The 18,878-nt window shown below is 36.4% G+C and overlaps 1 protein-coding gene across 1 annotated transcript in view; it reads right to left on the reverse strand.

Moving 5' to 3' along the window:
* Positions 1–18,878, reverse strand: part of ATM (ATM serine/threonine kinase) — a 64,185-nt gene that overhangs the window by 18,577 nt on the left and 26,730 nt on the right. Inside the window, exons 26-44 of the mRNA XM_080612509.1 lie at positions 18,518–18,644; positions 17,363–17,562; positions 16,315–16,489; positions 15,571–15,735; positions 15,148–15,280; positions 14,070–14,165; positions 12,683–12,854; positions 12,183–12,324; positions 11,351–11,527; positions 10,787–10,961; positions 8,777–8,864; positions 8,279–8,434; positions 7,256–7,364; positions 6,395–6,483; positions 6,197–6,299; positions 5,002–5,150; positions 3,499–3,603; positions 2,872–2,991; positions 575–809 (exon numbers count right to left, since the gene is read on the reverse strand). Of these exons, the coding sequence (XP_080468635.1) occupies positions 575–809; positions 2,872–2,991; positions 3,499–3,603; positions 5,002–5,150; positions 6,197–6,299; positions 6,395–6,483; positions 7,256–7,364; positions 8,279–8,434; positions 8,777–8,864; positions 10,787–10,961; positions 11,351–11,527; positions 12,183–12,324; positions 12,683–12,854; positions 14,070–14,165; positions 15,148–15,280; positions 15,571–15,735; positions 16,315–16,489; positions 17,363–17,562; positions 18,518–18,644 (2,716 nt within the window). The remainder of the gene's footprint in view (positions 1–574; positions 810–2,871; positions 2,992–3,498; positions 3,604–5,001; positions 5,151–6,196; positions 6,300–6,394; positions 6,484–7,255; positions 7,365–8,278; positions 8,435–8,776; positions 8,865–10,786; positions 10,962–11,350; positions 11,528–12,182; positions 12,325–12,682; positions 12,855–14,069; positions 14,166–15,147; positions 15,281–15,570; positions 15,736–16,314; positions 16,490–17,362; positions 17,563–18,517; positions 18,645–18,878) is intronic.

An 18,878-nucleotide genomic window follows, 5' to 3' on the forward strand; every position in this document is an offset into this window, starting at 1 on the left:
TTATAATCAGTTCTTTAAATGAAATACATGTATCTCACAGCAAGTTTTGCTTTTAAACTCCATCTTCCTTTGCTCTACTTATGCAGCATATTCTGCCTAGCCAATGCTAAGAATTTATCTGCAGCAAAGAGATGAGGTTATTTTCCTATACTTGCAGAAAATCCTGATTTGTAACAAAAATGGACTAAGAGGTTAAACTTGACAAACCCCAAAATAATGTATCACTTTCTTTCTGCAGCTTTACTCTGGAACACTACAGCAGTATGATGCAAGTGGAAGCTGGATATATAAAGCTGCACCAAAATAAAGTACTAAAGCTATAAGAACATTCTTCACTAATATTTTCTTTTTGATATTATATTCTTCATAGAGTAGCTTACAGTTATGAACAAAATTCAGACAACATGGCCATAAATACAATTAATGAATTAAGTTCTACATAGTTTAAGTCTCCAACTAACTGATTATTGAATAAACTTAGAATACAGTTGATCTTTGGTACTGTTGAAAAATGAAGTTCTTTTGAAAACTAACAAACTAAACATCCATCACTGATCTTTCCTGCAGTTTGTACCTGTGTATTTTTAGCAGTTCTTGCCAATCTAGAGAGCTCCACTAAATGTTTGGTCAGGATGTCTTTAATACATTCTCTTTTGGTATTTTCATTTTCCTTTTCAAGCAAGATCTCCAAAACTACAGTGCGCAGAGCCATGACAGGTTCCTGGAAACGGAAGTCACTGTCCTTGAGAAGCTCGGACTGCCTCTGCCATTTCAAATAAGTATCAGTCAGTTGTTGAGTAGTAACAGACCTGTAATTGTCACCAAAAGAACACAAGACCTGTTATTAATTCTTGCTAAATATTAGTGAAATGCAAAATAAGTAACAAAAGTAAATTACCGAGGTAGTTCACAATCTACAGTTCAAAACCAAGAAACAGTCCATCAAACCCTACAAGATTAATATGCAGAATAAACTGGCAGGCTTCCAGTTTCAAAACCCATGAAAATTAAGAGATCAACATTAGTAAGGTGAACAACCCAACCGTAAACATTCTTCATAATGTATCAAAAACTGTTGTGGTTAAAGGCCTATCAGCAGTGGGAATCGCCTTCAAACATAGGACTACTTAAAATATTAGAGAGTAAGATTCCTATTTTATTATATAGGTCATGTATGGATTAAAATAAGCGTATATTCTAGACTGTGCCATTGTAGCTGTGTAGCCTGTCATTATATGTATTATTTTCTTAGACAATTCATTAACTGCAAATAGCAATGGTTCATAATGTCCTGGACATGCTAAAGGACTGTAGGATAACTATTAGCTACTAGACTGATTGAGGGTTTGTAGCATCTCCCGTTTGAGGAAGGGCTGAGGGAGCTGGGCCTGGTCAGCCTAGAGAAGGCTCCAGAGGGATCTGATCAATATATATAAGTATCTGAGAGGATGGTGCCAAGAGGATGAGGCCAGACTCTTCTCAGTGATGCCAGGTGACAGGAGAGGAGGCAACAGGCAGAAACTAAAACAGGAAATTCCATCATGAAGAAAACCTTAGTTTCTGTGAGGGTGGCTGAGCACTGGAATAGGTTGGCCAGTGAGGTTGTGGAGTTTCCTCCCTTGGAGATATTCAAGAGTCATATGAACATAATCCTGAGCAATGTGCTCTAGGTGACCCTGCTTGAGCAGAGAGGTTGTACTTGACCTCCAGTGGTCCTTTCCAACCTCAACCATTCTGTGATTCTGTGAAACCGATACCACTACAGCAGAAAAAAGTCCAACGTTAATAGAACTACAGATATAAATACTCTCCATGATTAAAAAATAATGTTAAGAATTCAGGTAGAATACTGATAGTAGTAGTGTTCCATGAAGAAAGTGATTCAAACTGAAACAACTTTCAATAGATCTACGAGTATCCCTAAGGAAATGGAAAACATTTTTAGAAAGGAAACTAGAAGAGAATAACTCAGTTACTTTAGTAAACCAAAGGCTAGAAGATATGACAGCTACCTTGGAGTATGCTCAAAACATATGAAATAAAACAATTATTTTATATACAGTATTGGCATAATATCATATCACAGAATCATAGAATAGTTAGGGTTGGAAAGGACCTTAATCTTAGTTCCAACCCCCCTGCCATGGGCAGGGACACACCACACTAAACCATGCCACCCAAGGCCTCATCCAACCTGGCCTTCAACACCACCAGGGATGGAGCATTCACAACCTCCCTGGGCAACCCATTCCAGTGCCTCACCACCCTCTCAAGTAAAGAACTTCCTCCTTATATCCAATCTAAACTTACCCTGTTTAAGTTTGAACCCGTTACCCCTTGTCCTATCACTACAGTCCCTAATGAATAGTCCATCCCCAGCATCCTTATAGGCCCCCTTCAGATACTGCAAGGCTGCTATGAGGTCTCCATGCAGCCTTCTCTTCTCCAGGCTGAACAGCCCCAACTTTCTCAGCCTGTCTTCATATGGGAGGTGCTCCAGTCCCCTGATCATCCTCGTGGCCCTCCTCTGCACTTGTTCCAACAGTTCCATGTCCTTTTTATGTTGAGGACACCAGAACTGCACACAATACTCCAAGTGAGGTCTCACGAGAGCAGAGTAGAGTTGCAGGATCACCTCCTTCCACCTGCTGGTCACTATAATTAAAACTAAACCACAAATAAATCCAGTCTGGAAATAAAGAGAATCTAGATTTGTCTTCACATAGTAAAACTAAAATCTATATTATTTTAAAGATGAAGTTTGAGATGTTGATGAGTAAATTTTGTTGAGGTGATTTTATTTTTGTGCTAGACCTGATTACCAAAAATCTGAAAACTCAGAAAGGAGTATGAAAGAAGCTTTAAAAATACCTGGAAAACAGCAGACCTGTATTTTCCAGCTCTCCAATTAGCTGTAGTCTGCAAAGAGTCGGATATAATGAATAAACAGACTCAAGACTGCCTTTGCACAGCTCTTCTACTTCATTCACTCTATGGATTTAACAGAGAAATACTTAATTAGGTTTTTTTAATATTCACAAGTAATTCCAAATATCCATAACATAATTTCCTTATAGTGAACAGAATTTAACCAGCAGAACTATTCAGTTCAGAATTATCCATATTACCGTAAGAGTTCAAAGCATTATTTTTTTAAATAAATGAAAACATTGTAAGCATATATCAACTCCAAACTGCAAGTGACAGCTCAGCTAAAGAGTAGTCAGAGGACCACAAAGTAAGGGATGTACGCTACAGGAATGCATTTTCAATTAGCACACAAACTATATATGCACAGAAGAGAAACTGAAGTTAAAAAAAAAAAAAAAAAGCTTAGAAACTAAGTTGCACTACAGAAATATTCACTAATTCTATTAATTCTATGCACGAGTCTTTATTTAAGCCCATAAAATCCCACAATAGTTTTTTAAACATAACTTGTGACTACAGACACACACTCCATCTCTCTCTAACAGCACAATATTTGCATGCAGTTACCTGGCATCTTTAAGACAATCATAGAAAGCAGAGAATTCCTTATCTCGTAAAGACTGAAGAGCATCATACAGTGATTCATGGTACCCTGGTCTTCCTGCTTCATCTCTTAGAAATAAAACAAAAGTAACATAAAATAAAAGGAAAATTATAGGGTTTTTTGCAAAGAAGTCCATTTTACCTTTATAACAAACATTTTTAGTAGTACATTTTCTGCAGTTGGATGGATTGCTGTCTTGCATAATAATCAATAACAATACAACCCTTAAAATTTTAAATAAATTTAGTATTTTACAAATTCAAGCTGTGCTTTTAAAACAAAGAATAAACAAGAATTGATAGAATGTTTGGAATACATACAAGATGTTCAAGGTTGTATCAAAAATATGGCACAAAACCTACTGCACAATAAGAAAATCAATCATAACATTTCTCACAATGTTATGCTAAAAGATACATATTATGGTATGTATGCAGTAGGCTGAAAAAACCCCACTGAACCCAGAGTTCAATTCAATTTTCTCTTTGTTCTTTTCACTTTTCCTTCTGCTTCTCTTGATCCTCCTCTTCCATGCCATTTCATTCTCTGTCATCTCACATGTTATTTTTGTGATCCTGTATTAAAACTGAATATTCTATTTGCAGAAGAGGTTTACACAGACCCTTATCCAGAGACAAAGTAAGCCCACCTATATGAATTTTGTTCTGACTGTGGCATGACACATGCCATTTGACAGGATATGTCTGTGAAGTCCTTCAAGTGCTTCTAAACAATGATCTAAAGACAGTGCAGGAGGAAGGAATGAACACACCAGGAGCATGTTTCCCAGACCCATCTCTTTGTACAAGTCTTAGGAGAAAAATCCTCCATTCTCCTGACTACTAAAAGTTAACATAGGAGGAGTTACTGAAGACCCCATCACATAACTTCTGCTTTTGGCAAAATGTAGCAAACCTACTCTGTATTCCTCCTAAAATGTGTGATGATGTAGCTGTATTAGGAAGGCTCAGAGTTCATACTAGATCCTGGCCAGTCATATAAAATAACTAATGCCAGGGATCGAACATTACACAAGAGAGGAGATTGCTCCTTACGAGGGAGCGGCCATGAATCAACACTGGTGTTTGCTTATCCAGGTCTTGATAACCTCTTGTGGCTTACCAAGTAATATTTTCCCCATTTGCTTATAAATTAAACATTTAAAAATATTTCTCCCTCATATGTACTTAAGACACATCTCTCTGAGTCAAAATGGAAAAATTTCAGTTTATAGTAATGGACAATCAAAAAGAAGAATCATCTGTGTACAATTTCCCAAGAAAATGAAAAGTGATGTGCTTACAGGACAGCCAGGTCTAAGTGAAAAAAGGCTACTTTTCCATTCAATGATTAAGACAAATTAGGTGACCTGCTTCATAGAAATTATATTCTACGTTGTCCTTTTGTTTGGAACTGAAACCATTGCCTTTCATTTAAAAGACTAGCAAAAAAGTAAGCCAGTTTACTTGACAGAAGAGGTATGTTCCCACTGCATAGTTCTCCACGCTGCCTGATAGCGTATTTCTTGTAGTTCTGCATTCCACTCAGTGTTTTCGTGTTCCAGTCCTTTTAAATACATGGAAAGAGTGTGGCGAAGGCCAAAATTCTGCAAAGCCTGCAATTAACAAAATTACTGAAAGTTGGTTTTCCTCCTTTAATAAATGGAACTGGTTTTTTAGAAGGCTTTGTTTTACCTTTGGAAACAAAGGAAGCCTTTGGGGGCAAAGCAGGACCATAAGTATTTCTAAACTCAGCACTATATAAGGTGAAAACTTTTACACAAGAATGACTACTAGTCACCCTATTGATAACTGCACCCCAGAAAACCAGTTTTGTTACTACTGTGGCTGGCATTTTTTTGAAATAAACTTCCATGCTGTGTTTCAAATGAACTATATCTGCTCACATTTCTCCATTCCATCATTCCTGGGCAGTAAGTCTAAACTGGTTTTACTTCTAATGAACTGTTTTTCTTGGTCGGGGCATTTGGAAAAGTTTCCCAACACTCTAAAACTTGGTTTGCAGACCATAATGACTATAATTGTGATCACTTATCCAAATGTGTGCAGCCATTATGAAGGAGGAACACAATGGAAGTTTTACAATGATACTAAATTATTTGGGGTAGGAAAAGAAAAGCACCTTACGAAAATGAAATGAGAAACGCAGACATACCCGTGTGATTTTACTACAGAAGTGGTGTAAATACTTTTAGGATAAAAAGTCAACATATTTTTAAGGGCTGGAAACAAGACAGCATCAATTCTATTTATTTATTTTATCAGAAATACCACAGTTTCAGTACAATAGTTGCCATAATGGAGAGGTTTAAAGAATGAGACAGCAAAAATAACCAATTACATTACATTTTATATGCTGTCATTTTAGGAGCTGGCCAAATTCTGTGTAAAATTAAATATATTTATTTTGAAATATTTCATGAAATTCATTACCTAAAACAGGGATTACGGGTGAGTGACAAGAGGACTAGAAGCCTTCAGATTTTCAGGACAAATATTAAACTGTCTTATATTATACGGTTTGAATGCCTATGACAGTGGGCTCTTTTTGTCCTAAAGCAATTTTGCATTTACTACAAATGACTCTCAGTATGATGGATATCAATTCTTACATTCATTTCCTGTTATAAAATAAAATTACCTCTATTATTCCTGCCTGGTGAGTAGATGGTGAGAGGCTTGCCTCAAGGTCATGTGTTACAAGGGCTTTCTCCCATACTGCTTCATGCTCGTACGTTCTTATCCTGTTGTAAGTTCACAAGAAGTTTTCAGTTTAAGCTCCTTACTAATAAATGAAAGAAATGATTTTACAGAACATAAGAACATTAATAAATTATACCGTGCTAATGGCTGTAATATTCTCCCTCCACCACAACCATACAGACTGTCAGGTTCTCCAATGCTTCTATATATGTCCATGAGAAGGTCCTAGAACATGTGCCATAAACCAAAGAATTACCTCTTTGCAATCAGTTCAAGTGAGTTTTATGCATATCATATAAGTTTATAAATACTAGTCCTTCCATGGAACATGTTTTTTGTAACCATTGCTTAATTTTCCTTTATCACTGCTTATTTTCCTTTATCTGAGCCTGGTACCAGCACAGGCAGACAAGTTTTGTCATCTAGCAAAACTCCTCAGGACTATCTAACTTTTCTGCAATGTTACTAAAAACTAGCACTTGACCTTAAGCAGGCAGGTTGAAAAGCAAAAGGCAGTAATACTGAATGAGGATCAGACATACCAGCTAACCCATGCACTTTAAACATATGCAAGCACAGTTCTGGAGTAATGAACTAAGCAGTAACTTAGACAAGACTATCAGATTTTATCTATCAAATAAACTGGATAATACTACTTCGGCTTTGATTATTACAACTTACTACACCACTTGCTGACTTTTTAATGAAAGTATCTCTCTGACAAAACAAACTGAAAAATAGTTGGCTGGGTACCACCACGAGGTCAGTATTTTTGGGAACAGTCTGCTTTGCTGCCATTTAAAATGCATCAATTAATTAGTTTCAGGAGAACAAATACTCAATTTAACTGGAAAGGCCATGGAGTCCACTTTTAATTAGGAGAACTTTCAAATACTGTTTCTGAAGTTCATCTAGATCTGACTTCAGCTCAGATGAAACCTGCTAATTGTATTTCTATGAGAAGATTGCTTTTAGAGTATGAAGCACACACATTTACCTGTAAACTTACGCCAGTTTCTTCTTTGCTTTTTTCATTCAAAATAGTAATAGTTGTTTTTTGACTTTCTTCTTCAAATGCCAAACTCTTAGCTGCTTTAAAGGAAGACCTAAAAGAAATGTTTCAACCAGTAAAGTTAAACGAAATTTCATACAAAGAACTGAAATTCTGAAACAACACTTAAGCTCAACACTGGGCCCAAATACAAAATGCAAGATCAGGCCTGTTGTATCCTCAGGTTATTCAAAATGACTCTTCATCAGAATAACAAAGTAATCAGCTGAATTATCAACATCAAGGGATTTCAAAATCAAGGTGGTTTTGGGGAGAAAAAAATCCCACCCCACCTTATAATACCTAATCTTATTAAATCATACTGCTTTTGTGAATGCCTGAAGCAAGAATGCTCTCTTTTGGGAAAGAATAAAAGCAACTATGTAATATATATGCTTATCACCATACTTTTGTAATACATTCACTGCCTTAGAGCTATTTGTTGCCAAAATGAAGCTAGCAAACTAGTTCCATATTTTAATCTTGCTAGAATGGAAGACAAACATAATTGTCTATTACAGAGGAAATCTCCTTCTACAAGGATCATTCAGGTCTACCTACACAATTCTGGTCATTATTCTGTGGATTCACTTCTGGCCATAATCTAAGCACAAGGCACACTATTAATTATGTGAAACTGAATCTGAAAAGTGTTCAATATAAAAAGTGAGATTCAATACATTTAGTATTCAGAATCATTACCTTTAGTGACGTTTTTCCAGAGCACACACTACTAAGAAAACATTCTGGTTAGAAGTCAAAATGACGCTATTTTGAGTGTGTCAAAGCTAGCAAATTAGCAAGGTTGGGATCACACTGGCAGAAACATTTTTGATGTCAATAAACACACCTATGGAATTTTTTTTTAAGTTTCCTTGACTTCTCATGTAATAAAATACTAGTGAAACACACAAAACATGATCCATTATACCCAAAATGTCAAAAAAGAGAATTTCTCAAGCATTGTACCTTTCTTGCTGTTTGTCTCTATTTATCTTGTCCGCATAGATTTCTGTGTAGAGCAAGGCTGTGAAGTGTGCAGCACAAGACTGTGCTGCTATAGCAACCTCAAGATAATTCAGATCTAGCCAGAAGCTGTCATCAAAAACTGTACCTGAAACAGATCTGATTAAATAAAAACTTCAAGATTGCTGTAACAGACCTTCTCTCTGATGTCAAACAAAATAAATCCAATCTAATTATAAAGCCTTGTAAAGGCAAATTTTATCTTAGTCCCCTCAAAATCCATACCACAAAAAGTTTCTCAGACAAAAAGTTTTTAGAGGAATATTTCAGCCTTTAAGGTTAGCTATATCAATTCACTAAGAAATGCAAGGTCACTACTATATCCTCAATTCTTTGAAATGACATGGTCTCTACTGCAACTTTGTCCTTAATCTACAGTGTCAACCATCTGAGAACAGTCATGATTAAATTAAAGCAACATTTTGGAAAGCTATAATTTACCTGTTTTGTCTTCTTAAGTAATCAACAACAGCAAGCATGGCTCGTCGAGATACTTTATCCAAACTTTTAAAATTATGGGTTTCTTGATCTGGGATATAGATTTCAAAAGAAAGAACATAATGAACTTTCATCAGAACATATCCATTTAAAAACCAAAAAGGTGTATTTCATAGAATCATAGAATAGTTAGGGTTGGAAAGGACCTTAAGATCATCTAGTTCCAGCCACCCTGCCATGGGCAGGGACACACCACACTAAACCATGTCACCCAAGGCCTCATCCAACCTGGCCTTCAACACCGCCAAGGATGGAGCATTCACAACCTCCCTGGGCAACCCATTCCAGTGCCTCACCACCCTCACAGTAAAGAATTTCTTCCTTAGATCCAATCTAAACTTACCCTGTTTAAGTTTAAATCCGTTACCCCTTGTCCTGTCACTACAGTCCCTAATGAAGAGTCCCTCCCCAGCATCCTTGTAGGCCCCCTTCAGATACTGGAAGGCTGCTATGAGGTCTCCACGCAGCCTTCTCTTCTCCAGGCTGAACAGACCCAACTTTCTCAGCCTATCTTCATATGGGAGGTGCTCCAGTCCCCTGATCATCCTCGTGGCCCCAACAGTTCCATGTCCTTTTTATGTTGAGGACACCAGAACTGCACACAATACTCCAAGTGAGGTCTCCCGAGAGCAGAGTAGAGGGGCAGGATCACCTCCTTCCACCTGCTGGTCACGCTCCTTTTGATGCAGCCCAGGATGCAGTTGGCTTTCTGGGCTGCGAGAGCACACTGAAGCCGGCTCATGTTCATTTTCTCATTGACCAACACCCCCAAGTCCTTCTCCTCAGGGCTGCTCTGAATCTCTTCTTTGCCCAACCTCTAGCTGTGCCTGGGATTGCTCTGACCCAGGTGTAGGACCTTGCACTTTTCATACTCAAGAGAAACACTAAAAAAACTTCCTTGGACAACATTTCCAAAATTAAATTAACAGTTTGTCACCAAAAGTACTTCCTCTCCTTATATGATGTTAGTGACATTACAGTAGTTTATGCTGCAATTTTCTTTATCAAATTATCTTTGCATTAATAACGTATATATTCTATTGCTCCTTATAGAATTCAGAGATCATCCAACATCATTGCACAGCTCTTCCCTTAGTCCTGAGACATATAAACTTATTCCAAAGCCACAGAAATACTTTTTAGTAGCTTTATTGCAGACTTTATAGTGTGTATGCTTGTACAAAAACCACTATTTCCCACATACAGACACATTCTTTTAAAGAATTTATATTTCCATGCCTTGCTCCTAGTTTTCAAAAATGCCAAACAAACAGACAGCTACAAGCTGTGTTCTGGTCATTAGGTTAATAGTTTTTTCCTTTTTCTGGACATTTTAAATTAATAAGTCACAAGAAGCAAGAAACGGGGAAAACATAAGCAAAGGTTTGATTAGTACTAGGCTATAGTAAGATGTAGAAGTACAAATTTGTGAAAAAATAAGTATCTGGGCATTTTCTGTGTTCTAATGAACAGAAATGAACAATGCTTACTTTCCACTGCTACCAAAGACCTTACAGAAGGATCATCACCTCTTTCTTTGTACATCATCTCCCACGTGCTTAACATATATAGACATATGGTGGGGACATATGACTCCCAGTTCCTAAAGCATCATGACATTTTGCTCTCATGTCAGAGAGGAATTTAACTGCCAATTGGTCATTTTGAGCAACAGTCCACGACTCAGTCTCACAGCACACAACACTGGATCACATCTAAATTCAGCAAGTAAAAACATTATGCAGTGGTGAATAAGGAAAGAAGCTACACAGAAGAAACTACTTGGGTGCTGCCAATGAACAGGTATCTCCACCAAAATAGATCGAACAATTGGACAGATGATTCCAAAATCCTGCCTGCCTGCAAGTGCACATCGTATGTTTGATGTCAGAAAATAATCTTTTCACAACCAGAATCCCTCTTTCAGATGAAACAAAAATATTATGACACTACCTGAATCTGAATTTGGAGGTGTAGTAGATCTACTAGATGAGGCAAATCTGCAACAGGCTGTAAAAAACTTCTGGATATGAACTGACAAAAGATTCCTCCAAGATTCATCAGAGTCATGAAGAAGGATATCATGAATCAAGTATGGAAGCAAAGTTTGACACAAGTCTGTTTTCACCTAGGAAACAATCATGCACAGCAGCTGCTAAGAAAAACAACCAAAAGCCTTTCTTTCTCAGGTTATAATCAAACTGACAACTACTCAAACAGCTATTGGTTAAGAACATGTAATATGAAAAATGTAAACCACTCAATGGAGCTATGTTGGCATTCAGTTAAAACAGTCATGTAAAGTTCATCTATGTTTACAGTTGTCTCAAATCTTGTATTTCAGGAGTGTATTTTATAGGTATCTCCAATATCTGACTATAAAACACCTCAATGTTAAGAAAAAGTAGTAACTCAGTAGCAGAAATAACTATTTGCTATCAATATGAGTAATAATGTATTTTTATGCATCACATATCGCATACATGTACGTATACATATATGTATAATTTAGCTCACCTCACATAGTGGCTTCATTAGCTGCAGAACTTCATTCTGCACACCTCTACTGTCCAGTATTGAACTAGTCAGGCGCTTGATCCAGGTCTCATGACTTTCTCCCAAAGGAATCCATAAGTTTGCATCCTCCAAAGATTCTAAAGGAGCCTCTGTATCATTAGCAGGTACTACAAAAAACTAGAAGGAAAATACATAGATTGCAAATGTAAACAAATTCAACACATTTGAAAAAAGATACTACCATCTGCACAGATTAAAACATATTAAATATTAAACGTGCTTTAACTGATTGACAGCATTTTTTCATGCAAATTTAATGTAATTTTTCATGTAAATGTTAATTTTGTTCATGTAGAGTTTTCCAAGGAAATAGGAAAATATTAGAAATAAATTTTACTGTTCACATCAATAAGGCCACATTAGACATCACATTTAGGTTATAAATCAAGTTTGAAAACTTAATTATTCAATATTTAAGGATGTTTCTGACCTATCTTCCACTGACTTTTTGTATGAAATTATACTGGAATCCTCAGAAAGAATGTATTACATTACTGAGTAGATAATCCAAAATTGTCTGTCTCATAATGAAAGTACACAGCTTTCTAATGTCAAATTCGTAATTTCCTATGTGAAGAAGCCACAAATGCTGAAACAGAAAGAAGAAACTGATGGACAAAAGCAATCCCATTTGCAACCTGACTGCAATCTGAATTATACATTCAGCAAAGCCTATCCCAAAAACATTCTCAAATTTACTTTTTAAAAAATATTATTTGTCATGTTTTCTCTGCCCCATATCCATCTAAATAAGTTATATCAGAAGAAGTACCTTTTTCCTGGATATTCTGAAAGGCTGTAGATAGATTAACATGGGATCAGCTTTATTTTTATAAACTTCCCAAAATTCACTGCCAGACTTGGTGGCTAATATGTTTTTTAAACAGGAAACAGCAGCAGCTCTAACATCAATACTGAAAGAGTAACATACAAAATGTCGTCATTAATTTCATTCTGATATTTTACTTTTAAAATCACCTTTATAAATATACAAAATAAGTAATTCTGCAATCTACCATGTCCATCAAATCAGAAAATTGTGGGCTATTTTAGTTATAAAGCAAAGCCTCGGTATTTACTCCACAGCACTGCTATCCTCTGGCTCAAGTCCAACTGAAGAATTGCTAAGAAACAGCTGAGCTTGACTGGATAAATAATCTAAGTCTTGAAGACACACATCATTGGACATTAATTCTGAGGTGATTTGAGCAATGCACAACTTAGAAACTCCCATTAAGCTTTGAAAGAAATAAATTAAGCAAGTATACTCACCAGTTATCTGTTAAAGCAATATTTATTTGAGTTAACATTATGAAGACCCACTGAAGTTTTCTATCTTCAAGTAAGTCCACTGCTTTAGAATCCAGTGCATTTTCAGCACGCTGAAGAGCTATGGTGGAGAAGTCCATTGGACCGATTTCTCCCAAACAACATCCAACAGCCTCTGGAAAGGCAGGTGATTTTATAATCTTATGCATGCTAAAACAAGGTCCCACCCTAAAAGTTGCAATTAATACAAACTAATTTTGGAACTGAGATTATTATGGGTAAAACCTGCAAACATTTATAATCACTTGAGGAACTTTATGACTAAAATTACACGCACATAGATTTTGCAGCTTAAGACTTAGTTAATATAGTTACGCTATCTAACTCAATTTTCTGTGAGTGCCTATGGCTCTGGGTTTTGCAGTTTAAATCACATATGGATTTTATATTTGTCTGTGCCAGAAACAGGTAACTGCAAAAGGCCACTAAGAGACACTCATTTTCATTCCCTAAGGATATGATAAATATAAACAGTAGCCTGTAAACTCAGTGAGAATTAACCTACATTTCACATAATATGATGTATCAGTGTGTTCCTCACTTGTTTTCCAGAAAAAAAATAGTGTACAAAACCAGGACTACATACAACAAAAAATGAAACAAAATTGACCTTAGAAACAGTTTAAAAAATAGAATCATAGAATCATAGAATAGTTAGGGTTGGAAAGGACCTTAAGATCATCTAGTTCCAACCCCCCTGCCATGGGCAGGGACACCTCACACTAAACCATGCCACCCAAGGCCTCATCCAACCTGGCCTTCAACACCGCCAAGGATGGAGCATTCACAACCTCCCTGGGCAACCCATTCCAGTGCCTCAAAACCCTCGCAGTAAAGAATTTCTTCCTTATATCCAATCTAAACTTACCCTGTTTAAGTTTGAACCTGTTACCCCGTGTCCTGTCACTACAGTGATCTTAAGGTCCTTTCCAACCCTAACTATTCTATGATTCTATGATTCAATGACGAATAGTCGATCCCCAGCATCCTTTTAGGTCCCCTTCAGATACTGGAAGGCTGCTAGTGTTTGTCAGAAAGAAACCAAAATCTATTTCCCAGCTCTTTCTCCCATAATTGGCAAGCGTCTTGAAAATGTTTCCATTTTCTACAACATTGTAAAGCAAATAAAGAACAGACTGAAGATACACAGGCTGTATTTTTTATATTTGTATAGAAGAGACCAGGGTCTAAACTGATGAGAAATTAAGTTATTAGTCAAGAAATTAAGACATGCAAAAAAGCAGTGGGAAGTAACATTGAAAGTGGTCACACCTTCAACCTGGGGTTTGCAATGGCAGCCTTAGGATGCCTGTGGGACTAATGAACTTACCTAGCACTGCTTTTTCACCTGTATGGTTAACTGCCATCTTGGCTAGCTGCAGTAAGCTCACCACCAACTTCACTACTACACAATCTTCTGGCTTTTCTATCATTCAGAAAGAAAAATAAACCCAAAAATCTCATTGTGTATTTGTAATGTGAACATATTAGAAGAACACACTGCTTTAGAATCTTTTATCTACGAATGTCAACATGCCTTATTAATGGTGAAGTTGGTATTAAACAGTACATTGAAAAATTAAGTATTTTTTCTTACTGATCATGTCTTGAAAAATTTTTTTACGCATTTGACTATGCCAAAGAATACCCAAAACTAAAACACACAAATGTTATTATTTTCAGTATTTTGATGTAGAAATGACTGTTAAATGCATGAAATATCAGTATCAGCTAGCATAAAAATAATATTTGAAATAGTAAAATCACACAATGTGACTCCACTGACAGCACTTAAGCCAATATCAACGTTTCTGTTCTAAACACAAAACTAAGGAATATCCCAAAATAAAGGTTTCTGTCAGAAACCTTACAGAATTTGACTAGCTTTATAAACTCTCAAGACAGATACTTCCTTACATATTTGCTGCCTGGCTGAGGTCTCTTTTTTTAAAATACGCATTTGATTTTGCTGTTTCCAGGAACAGTCTAGGAAAAAAATATGATGATCTGCCAATGGAGAAAAGAATAAAAGCAGTATTTCTTTAAAAAAAGTCCTGCTGCCCTGTTGATTGGAATGGAAACATGGAATCAGGCTTTATGTTTGTTGACATTTTTATAAAAATGAATACACGTGTCCAAACTGCACTAATTTATTTCTTAAACGTTATCTTTCAGAATACCATTTTATAGCCTTTATCAGTAACTGGGTTTTTTAATTCTTTTTAACAGCTAAAATACTTCTACTAATGTTACTTGTAAGGGCTTCATAGACTTTAAGGCAAAATCAAGGCAACAGGCTCATCAAGCCTGTCCACCTGCCTCCAAAAGGAGTAAAAGTAAGTATTTCTCCCCAGGTTTTCCCCATCATAATTTAATATATAATAAAATACAACAGTAGATGTCAGTACCATGAAAATTTCTCAGGAGATCCTTCATCTGATCTTTATATTGTTCCAATTGTTTGCGTAAATCATACAGTCCTTCAAGTCGTGTTAAGGGCAATGAATCACAAACACCAACTGAGAGAAAGTGATTAATTTCCTGCAAAGCAACATTTTGTATTAAGCACATACAGCATACAAATGAAAGCTTCAAGTCAAAAAGTGGTTCTCAGCAGTCCACAATGTGGATATGAATAGATGCAAAATAAATGGAGACCTACAAACACCTTGGTGTCTGAAACTGGCTAGAAAAAGAATCCACACGTCTAACTTAAATCTTTTTCAAGATTTACTCCTTCTCTAGCCATACCTATAGCTAGAGAATTTCCTTTTGAAAGTTTGCATTACAAAAACCACTCTGCCATGAGATATAGTTTAAAATGTAATTACCTCTAAAAGAGAATATGGTCCTTTACTGTATTTTATTTTCTGTTGAGTTGCTCGCAAATCTTTAAAAGCAGGATATTCAGGAAAAGGATCTAAGCATTTGATTGCTTGGTAGAGATTTTCATTATCCTTGTTATCTATCACCAGATACTTCAACAAGCCTAGGACCTGAACATAAAAAAGTAAATGAAAACCAAAAATTACAGACAAACATTTTTGAGCCTTGTACCTTAATCAGGCTATAAAGTTTCTATTCGTATTGGGTTTGTGTGGCAAGGTTTTGGTAGCTGGGGACTACAGAGATGGCTTCTGTGAGTCGCTGCTAGAAGCTTCCTCCATGTCCAATAGAGCCAACGCCAGCTGGTTCCAAGACAGACCCACCACTGTCCAAGGTCGAGAGCATCAGTGATGGTAGTAGTGCCTCTGGGGTAACAGGTAAGGAGAAAAAGTTACTGTGCAGTACCAATTGCAGCCAGAAGGAGAAGTGGGAGTACGAGAGAAACAACTCTGCAGACACCAAGATCAGTGAAGAAGGAGAGGAGGTGCTCCAGGCACTGGAGCAGAGATATATTCTCCTGCAGCCCATGGTGCAGCCCATGGAGGTCCATGGTCGAGCAGATATCCACCTGCAGCCTGGTGTGGACCCCACACTGCAGCAGGTGAACATGAGTATAGATACAGCTTTAACGACAGTGAACATGAACTGAAAAGCTAATAGCTAAGGAATAAACAGCAACTCAAAACTACCTGTTCCTGAATCTCAGGCTGTTCCACGGCAAGAGGTATTAGGGTTCCTACAATAACATGAAGGTGGCTGTCTAGGGCATCATTGCAACATGTAACTGCTGTGTGGCAAACGTGATGAAGAAGATCACAACAGAGTGAAAAGCTGCGCATGGATACGTCTCTGATAGTTACAGGTCTGTCACAAGAAACAAAAAGAAAAAAGTGAAACTAAAGAAATACAAATTGTCATTGTCTCAAATATTGAACTATTATACAACAGGAAAATATAGGGGGAAAGGGGAAATATAAATAAACTTTAGAGGAGGAACTGATTCTAAACTTTAAAATAGATCAACTCTATCAGCTCTAGGGATTTAGCTCTCATATCTTGCCCTGGAGTGGTCCGACATTGGACATGGTCCTATTGCAGCTTCCTAACACTCAAAGAGGAGAATGGCTATTTCCCTTATCTTGCTGGCTACACTCTTACCAGCACAGTTCAGTACACAGTCAACATACGGTGATGAAAGGCATGCTGCAGATTCATCCAGCTTGTCTTCCAAGACTCCAAGTATTCCATCCCAGGTGACAGACTTCAGTGTTCATTGCAATAAATCTCATAATAATGCTATTTACCATAAATGCCACATCTCTTTTCAATATTCCAGGGTATGAAATGCTTCCAACAATCGAAGGAATCAACTTGCATGTAAACTAAATGACATTTAGATGAACAACTGTCTTGGAAATCCAAAGCTAAACCTCAAAGAAGAGAGTATCTCTAGCCCTTATGAAAGGTAAGAATCTCCATCTAAACCTTAAGCTTGAGGAAGTACCAATTTTCTCAATCTGAATACACGCATGTACCAATTTTTGCTCATTTTGTTAGTTACTTTCTGGTGAGAATGTAAACGTCAATACTCTTTATTAACTCAATAAGCACATTTTGACATTTACTTTGCACTTAAGTCCACGATCTGAGTATTTCTCCTGTATCCTTTAAAATCCCAAAGATCCTTTCCGTCAGCAAAATCAGTCAGGAAGAACAACATATAATTAATGTATTTACCTGCTATTTATGTGGTGAATCAGGGTGTAAATTACATCTCGGAGGACAAAAGCCCACGCTCCTCCTAAACCATCTTTTATCTCTTTAAGTAGAAGACTAACAAACAAGTGATAAATTATAAGAGCTCTGTGCTTCTTGTAAATGTTGGTTGTATCTGACGCATGCTTACAAAGGGCTAGAAGGATTTTCTGGAATGAATCCTAAAAATAAATATGTGCAAAAAGAAAATTCATAATGCCAATACAGATGTACTTTATATATAAAAAAAACTTCAGCAATAGCTATATAGAGATTTTTTAAAAGACACGGACTAAAAGGCTTTATTATTTTTACTGCTTTAAACAAACAAAAGACCATGATTGAAACTCATCCTCTAAGCAGGACTATAAGCCACATACCTCCTAATTTTCTTTTTCCTGTGTCATGCCTCCCTTCCCCTCCCACTCCCCTTTCTCCTCTGCCCCAAGAAAGGTTATGCAGAAAACAGTTACGGCAGTTTTCACTAACAGGAAAAATATAAAATTAAAAATATTAAAAACCTGAATAGTGCTTCAATCTATATTCTTTCAAATTTGATGTTCAGTTGTACAGATTGCATTATTTCATAGAATATATCAATACAGATAGTTACTTTTTACAGTTGCAATCTTCAAGTAGTAGACAGGCTGTGTTAAATTTTAAAGAATTTATTCCACGGGCTGGCAATATTAACTTTTACATTCAAAAGATTTAGACAAACATGGTCCAGAAAAGTTTTTTTTTCTTATTTTGAGACTGCTCATGGATAGGCAAAATAAGTTGCATATGCAGTAAAGCAGTGTAAACTTTGAACAGATCTTTTGCGTCTAAACTGTGTCTGGTACACACAGATTTCCCCACCCTTTAAAGTAATTTTCTCTATTTATACATTATTTGTTATTTTTTATATTTATATAACACAAGTAATAGTTCAAGCATGTGGTTTGTGCAAGGTTACTGTGTCTCTGAGCTTAGGACTTCTTCCATTTCAGAAGGCAAACAAAGGAACAGAAAGGTTTCTAAGGTTGTATTTTTTTCCTCCTATATACATGACAAAAATGTCCAGTTAAACCAAAATGTACCCATAAAAGAAATGTTACATTCTACAGAAAAACAAAATCATCATTACATACTTACAGGGCTTTTAGAAAGAACTGCTACAAGATTTTTCAATTTGCTTTTATGACAGTTATTAATATAGTCCAAGGTTGCCTTAATCACATAAGATGGAAAATGAGGAGGATTAGGAGCAGGATCCAGTTCCCTAAATGAATAAAAGAGACTATTTTTATTTTTCCTTCCCAAAATCAAACCCCATGTAAATAAGTCTCACTGAATAAACGCATAACTCCTAGGAAATCTTTTCTGCTTTCAGTAATTAAGTAACCAAAAGCCTCCAGCAGAGTGAACATCTTATTTTTAGCTGTTTCCTTCTATGCCAGCTTTATAAGTTGCACTTTCTTAACATTATTTTATTATTTTTTGAAAGATCATATTT

Source organism: Psittacula echo (genome assembly GCF_963264785.1).
Source record: "Psittacula echo genome assembly, chromosome: 3".
In the NCBI taxonomy this organism is placed as follows: Eukaryota; Metazoa; Chordata; class Aves; order Psittaciformes; family Psittacidae; genus Psittacula; species Psittacula echo.